At 55.1% G+C, this 6,532-nt stretch overlaps 1 protein-coding gene across 6 annotated transcripts; it reads left to right on the top strand.

Moving 5' to 3' along the window:
• The first annotated feature begins 635 nt into the window (after window positions 1-635).
• TMEM92 (transmembrane protein 92) lies at window positions 636-4,392 on the top strand. Of its 6 annotated transcripts, XM_029213294.1 has the most exons (6): window positions 644-1,270; window positions 2,146-2,171; window positions 2,732-2,811; window positions 2,980-3,069; window positions 3,212-3,407; window positions 3,633-4,384. In XM_029213294.1, the coding sequence occupies exons 2-6, from the start codon at window positions 2,157-2,159 to the stop codon at window positions 3,744-3,746; spliced, it is 495 nt and encodes a 164-aa protein (XP_029069127.1). In that variant the 5' UTR covers window positions 644-1,270; window positions 2,146-2,156; the 3' UTR covers window positions 3,747-4,384. The 6 variants fall into 6 exon arrangements, with proteins under 6 accessions (XP_029069125.1, XP_029069127.1, XP_029069128.1 ...); XM_029213292.1 differs by having other exon boundaries at window positions 636-1,270; window positions 2,146-2,811; window positions 3,633-4,392; XM_029213295.1 differs by lacking the exon at window positions 2,732-2,811 and having other exon boundaries at window positions 651-1,270; window positions 3,633-4,380.
• Window positions 4,393-6,532: the final 2,140 nt, after the last annotated feature.

Below are 6,532 nucleotides of genomic sequence, written 5' to 3'. Positions count from 1 at the left end.
TGTGTTTCTCTGCTTGTGCCCTAGAGGAAAGGAGGCTCCTCCTTCCCTTTCTAGTAGTGGGGGTAGGATTCCAGCTGGTGATAGGATTTGACCTGGCTGCCTGACCCGAGGCTGGGGTGACCTCTGAAACCTGTGATTTCTGAGGATGAGGCAGGGTTTCAACACCCCCTCATCCCCCCCTGCCCCAGTGATGGGGGCAGTCTATCCAGTTTTGGGATGGGAGATTATCCTAGAAACTGACATAGGTCTAGAACATGGGTTTTTAACTTCTGTGTAAGAGTCTGAGGGAAGGCCCAGGCCTGCCCCCCACGACATTCACTGCCTGCTGAGCGGCTCTGCTCCAGAAGCCCTGTTACTCCTTCTCTATCATCAGCGGTGGGTTTGTGCCAGCATTAGGTCGAGCATTTGTTGATTCCTCCCAGCAACTCCAGGCGGCAGGCTGTTAATGCCCCCAGTCCGCATGTAAGTAAGTTGAAACTACCCAAGGTTACCCCAACGCTTGACACCACCTCAGTCGAGACCACCACCTGTTTAAAATGGGGGTGGGGGAAGAGGATCTGGGAGAGGATGCCCTACTCCTCCAAACAGGAGCTCAGGATTAATTCCGTAAACCTGTTCGTTGCTTGTCTTTCTTAGCTGGGGGCCAGGAGAAGGGGGAGGGACAGGGGATGGGATCTGAGGGAAAGGGGGTACGCTGAGTGCCTGGACCCCTTGGGCTGTCCCCAACTCTGCAGTCACCTTACCCTCTCTGGGCCAACCTGCAGGGGTTCATTCCTGCTCTTGAGCCCACTGGCCAAGACTTGTGGGAATCAGCCCAAATCTTATTGGCTGTCATCGGTATTCTTAGCTTTATTGTTACTGTCGTTAACAGTTGAACTGTTATTTCAAGGTATAAAATATACCTTGAAATATAAAATATACCTTGAAGTATAAAAATGGTGGTCTTCAGACTTCCCTGGCAGTACAGTGGTTAAGACTGCGCGCTTCCACGGCAGGATGCACGGGTTTGATCCCTGGTCAGGGAACTAAGATCCTGCATGTTGGTGGCGCGGCCAAAAAAAAAAAAAAAAAAAAGACATGGTGGTCTCACCAAAGTTGGCTTCTTATTCTTGAGCCATGGTTGTTTATCTCCCTGGAGGCTGGGGTGGGGTGACAGATAACCTCCCGTTTGCTGTGTTCCTCTACCTGCATTCCTCCCCCACGGTCTGGGAGCAGCCAGGATGAAATGAAACCAGGTTGTCAGTGCTCTTTCACTCAGTCTGCCAAAATCGTGAGTATTGGTTTTCAATAGACAAAAATCCCTCCCCTGGCGGGGTTTACATTCTACTGAGGAGACAAACAAGTAGCAAGATAAAGTAAAATATATAGTATGTTAGATGTGGACAAGAGCTATGCAGATAAAGTAAGCACAGTTAGGGGAAAGGGAGTGCTTTGGGGGAGTAGATGTAATTTTAAGTAAGATGGTCAGAGAAGGTGCTGGAGCCAGCCTCTCAGATACCTGGGGAAAGAACTTTCCAAGCGGGGCTTACGCACATATTTGCTATTAATCAGGTTAAATTCCGTAATGATAGCCTCCATGTGGCACAGAACTAGTGCAAAAGAGGGAGGGAGGGAGGAGCTTGTTCCTGCAGGCATGTGTAACACAGCCAGACGTGTTCAGAGAGCTCCCAGTGGGTGGGTGTGCAGGAGGGCCAGGGGGAGTGGGAATGGGGGATAGGGCTGGTCATGGTGTCTGGGCCCCAGGGAGCCACTGAAGGAGGCTTCCAGCAAGGTTTTAGGTGTTCAGATGTGTGGGATAGAAACTTGCAGCAGTGTTGGAGGGATGGGGTGGGCGCGGGGGTTGCTGGAGTCCTGGCCGTGGTGGGGATGGGTTGGAAGGGTGGTCAGAAGGCGTGAGCTTACAGACCTGGGGGTGAGCAAATGTGGCAGGAGGTGTGGTGAGGAGAGGAAGGAGAGCTGAGGCCACGAGGTGGCGCTGGGGCTGCAGCCACCGACCCGGGGAACATGTGGAGGGAGGTGGAGAGCAGGTGTGGGGGAAGATGCGAATCCTCTGGGACCTGCTAGCAGTGAGGTACCTGGGCAGCACCTGGTGGAAACCCCAGCCCCCAGCTTATGACCCAGACCTCCGCCTCTTTCCTTCCACAGGCTGCAGCCACATGTGGTCTCTTCTTGTAAGTCTGGGATTGGGGCTGTAACTTCCACTGTGGGGAGGAGACATCCCAGATCCTGCCCTGCCTGCCTTCATCATCCTCACCCTCTCCCCTTCTAGCCAGAAGCCATACCCCGACCCAGACGGGGAGACTCCGCCCCTCACTGCTTCCGGCAGCCTATCCACGGGCAGTTTCACATTTGCGGGCCAATCCCCATCCTTCTGACGCCAGCCTTAGGCCACCTCCCCTCTGAGGGTCCCCCTGGAAGCGAGGGCAAACACTCTCGCTCTATAAACGCTGAGAAACCCAAGCACGATGAGGAGGGGCTGAGGGGGGTGGCCTCTGGGCAGCCAAGTGTTTCCAGCAGTCAGCCCTGGATGTTCCAGGGACACTGTGTCCCTCCCACCTCCTGCTCCGTGGCCACCAGCACCAGCTCACTCTTCCTGGAATTAGCTCCTGGCCCCTCTCCACTGTCCCTCTTCGTCTACATCTCCTTAGAGCGATGTTGTAGCCACTACAACAGTCAGTCCCCACACCCGCCCAGTGAGGTCGACAGGACCTTCATTACACCCATCTTACAGATGCGGAAAGTGAGGCCCAGCAAGGACTGTGACTTGGCACGAGTGCATGAGGCCAGTAGTGAGCTGAGCCTGAAACCCAGGTCATGATCCCAGCCCCAGGTTCCTCCCACTGAGCCCAGGGGGCCTGTACCTCCACCCTGCTAGGGGTGTGGCTCGTGCCCTGAGCGCATGGGTGAGTTTTAGGGAAGCTGGGATCCTTCGGCCTCCGCACCTTGGTACCAATGGCCTCTCTCTGACCCGGTCCGCAGCACCTGCCCTAAAGGGTTCAACTGCTGTGGTAACAGCTGCTGCCAAGAGTACCAGCCAGAGCAGTTCCAGCTCTTCTCTGGCCCCTTGAGGTGAGCCTTGGGCCGGTTCCTCTGGCCCACCCAGGACTGGACTGGACTTCCTGCTGAGGGGTGGGTGTAGGTCAGGGGAGGGAGGGAGGTGCAGCGGGGATGGCTGGAGACTCAGGCTGACGTTGGTGGTTCCTTACCCCAGGATCTTTGTCGTCGTCTTTCTGATCATCATGCCCCTCTTGTGCCTCTGTGGCCTGGCTAAGCGCTTCTGTCGCAACTGCAGAAAGTCGGAGCGGGACCCCCCAATGGATCATGAGGGGCCCCCAGAACGGCCCCCCATTACTCCCGCAGAGAGGGTCACAGCATCCATTTGTGAGCCCCCACCCCCCTACAGCGAGGTTGGTATCCACCCCAACCCCTGCCCTGTCCCTTGGCTCTCTGTGCCTCCCCATTCAGATTTTTAGAGCAATGGGGTCAGTGGAGGGTGTCCTTACGCCAAGCCTTTGGGCCCTAGGGAGGGCTCTGCAACCAGCGTCGGATCACCCTTCTCCCTGGTAAACATGCCACCACCAGCATATGGGTGGCAGGCCCTAAGAAGTCTCTGTCCCCTCCTTTCCCTGCAGATTATCCTGAAGGCCGTCGTGGGTCTGCCTCCCGTGGAGCCACCCCCTCCCTACAGCTTCAGGCCTGAAGAACACGCCGGGGTGCACAGCGGCATCGACAGCCCCACCTTCTGAGCCACCTCCTGCCTGGAACCTTGTCGTCAGCCGCCTGCTCCCCAGGGCCTCCTGGGTCAAGCCAGAGACTCGCCCCCGCCCGTCGTGCCAGACCTCGGGCCATTCTTGGCTTTAACTTATTGCTTTTCCTACCCCGGTTCCACGCCAGTTGCTTCTCTTGTCCCAAGGGCTGGTCTGGAGTGACATGTCCACCCCTCCCTCACCCGCCATTGCAAGGTAGAGGCTGCCTGGAGGAAAACGTGAACAGTTGGAGGTGCCCAGCGGTGGAACGAGGTGCTCTGAGAGTGGAGGGAGCTGCGCTCTGGCGGTACGAGTGTGGACTGGACAGCCAGCTCTGAGATGTTTTGGAGGGCGCTGATGCACTCTGGGAGACAGGACTGCCTGAGCTCTACCTGGGCTCTGCCTTCCATTCTACCTGACTAGAGAAGACCCCATTGTACACTCCCCTCCCCTGCAACATGAGTTCTCACTAAATCTGAGAGTCTGCCTCTGACTGTGTGGGGAGGTGAGCCCAGGCAATGCTGGGGGACACGGCTGGCGGGGGGGTCACTGTGCCTGAAATCCCACCGTCGATGAGCCTGAGAGGACAGTGCTGTGGGCCACCCTCCGGGAAAGGATCTTGGCAGATACTTTGACCTCCGGTTCCTTGAGGTCTCTGGGTGCCACAGAGCCCGGACGGGGAATGGGGATGGGGTGGGAGTGACCATTGTGTGCTTCCTTATCCTACCCTCCCGCTGCTTTCCCTCGGGACACATAGAGCTCAGCTCTCTGACTCACCACGGGGGTGGGGAGGGGGCAGTGGGGAGGCGAGCTGGGCCAGGGCCTGGAAGACCTTGATCTGCCCCACCCTGGAATCTCTGGAGGGAGGAGAGAGAGCAGGTCTGCCCTTCTCCAGTCCCGCGTGGTTCTGGGCACCACCGCCTCAGCCCCATCTGCGGGGTTGAGCACCCGAAGAGGAGAGGCGCCCACCATTGCAGCACGGTAGAGTCTTCACAGGGCGTTATCCCTGCGGGGGCCTGCAGCAGCGTGTGGAGCTGGAAGCCTGGTGTGGGACACGCAGCGTGAGAGACACCCCCACGCCAGCATCTTAGGGGCTCAGGAGGCCTGGGCCCCTCCGCCTGACCTTGCCTTTGCACTGCTTCCCGGCAGCCTCTGAATGCCAGCCTTCGTCCCCAGGCAGAGGGCACAGAGCAATGCCGGCCCAAAGTTCCTACGAGGGTCAGAGATAGAACTGGCTCCGGCGTGCTGGCCTCCTCCGGGGCTCTTCCAATAATTTTCCTGGGGCATCAGGACCCAGGCAGGTGATAGGGCCAGGGGAAGGGAGATGGCACGGCCAGCCCCAAAGATGCTAGAAACGGGCTGTCTGGCTGGGGGTTCCTGCTGGAGACGAGGCCCCAGAGGAAGAACAGCAGTTACTGACAATAGAGTTCCAGAGTTGGCAGTGGAGTGAGCCCAGCCATAGGAAGTTTCCCTTCAGTTTCAGAGGTTGATAAGGGGGAGCAGAAGGAAGATATGTGGGTGCTTGTGTAAACATGGTGAGTTCCCATTGCAGAAGTCCCAGAGCTGACGTTGCCCTCACTGGTAAACACCCACCCCAGTGGGAGGATGTGAAGCCATGGCCTTTGCAGACCTGGGAGAGGAGGTCACCCTCTGCCTGGACGCCGCCTGCCTTTCACCGAAGGTGACATAGGGTCTTTAAATCCTTCCCAGCAGCAGCAGAGTGGCTTGGAGGAAAGTGGTTGTCGTGAAGCCCAGTGGGGCTGGGACCCAGTAGCAGAAATCGTCAGTTCTGTGGCTCTCTGTTTGCTGTTGGTGGGAGTGGAAATAGTGTGTTTTTCCTGGAGGGCAATCCAGCAGTATCCATTCATGCCACAGATACTTACAAAGACCCTACTATGTGTCTGACGCTATGCCTGGCCCTGGGTAGCCATTAAAATTTTAAATGCACGTGACCCAGCAATTCCATTTCTAGAAATAATCCTTCAGAAATGCTCATACAAAAGAGCTTAAAGATACATACAATGGAATATTACTCAGCCATAAAAAGAAACGAAATTGAGTTATATGTAGTGAGGTGGATGGACCTAGAGTCTGTCATACAGAGTGAAGTAACTCAGAAAGAGAAGAACAAATACCATATGCTAACGCATATACATGGAATCTAAAAAAAAAAAAAAAGTCATGAAGAACCTAGGGGCAGGATGGGAATAAAGATGCACCTACTAGAGAATAGACTTGAGGACACAGGGAGGGGGAAGGGTAAGCTGGGACAAAGTGAGAAAGTGGCATGGATATATATACACTACCAAACGTAAAACAGCTAGTGGGAAGCAGTCGCGTAGCACAGGGAGATCAGCTCTGTGCTTTGTGTCCATCTAGAGGGGTGGGATAAGGAGGGTGGGAGGGACACGCAAGAGGGAGGAGATATGGGGATATATGTATATGTATAGCTGACTCACTTTGTTGTAAAGCAGAAACTAGCACACCATTGTAAAGCAATTATACGCCAATAAAGATGTTTAAAAAAAGAAGTGCTTAAAGATATCCATCGCAGCATTGTAGCTGGCGGTAAATGAAAAAACCCTGAATGTCCTTGATAGCCTGTTAAATATACCAGGTCCCTCCATATTGTGAATGCTCTGCAGCCCTTAAGGAGAATGAAGTGGATCTGAAGCACTGACCTGGCACGATGTCCACCATTTATTGCTGCAGAGAAAAAGCAAGTTGCAGAACAATCGTCTATGATCTCAATCTGTAAACATAGACTTCATCATATAATATATATG

The sequence above is a fragment of the Monodon monoceros genome, unplaced genomic scaffold (genome assembly GCF_005190385.1).
Source record: "Monodon monoceros isolate NGI ecotype Baffin Bay Population unplaced genomic scaffold, NGI_Narwhal_1 Super_Scaffold_9, whole genome shotgun sequence".
Classification (NCBI taxonomy): Eukaryota; Metazoa; Chordata; class Mammalia; order Artiodactyla; family Monodontidae; genus Monodon; species Monodon monoceros.
Note: the sequence above shows the minus strand (reverse complement) of the source record. Positions and strands in the feature narration are given on the sequence as shown.

Excerpts from the sequence above, each read along its gene's own strand:
- TMEM92 (XM_029213292.1), top strand. The coding sequence starts at position 2,528 with ATGTTCCAGGGACACTGTGTCCCTCCCACCTCCTGCTCCGTGGCCACC. Across the intron at positions 3,070-3,211 it reads CTCTTCTCTGGCCCCTTGAG|GATCTTTGTCGTCGTCTTTC; the intron begins GTGAGCCTTGGG and ends TCCTTACCCCAG. Across the intron at positions 3,408-3,632 it reads CCCCACCCCCCTACAGCGAG|ATTATCCTGAAGGCCGTCGT; the intron begins GTTGGTATCCAC and ends CTTTCCCTGCAG.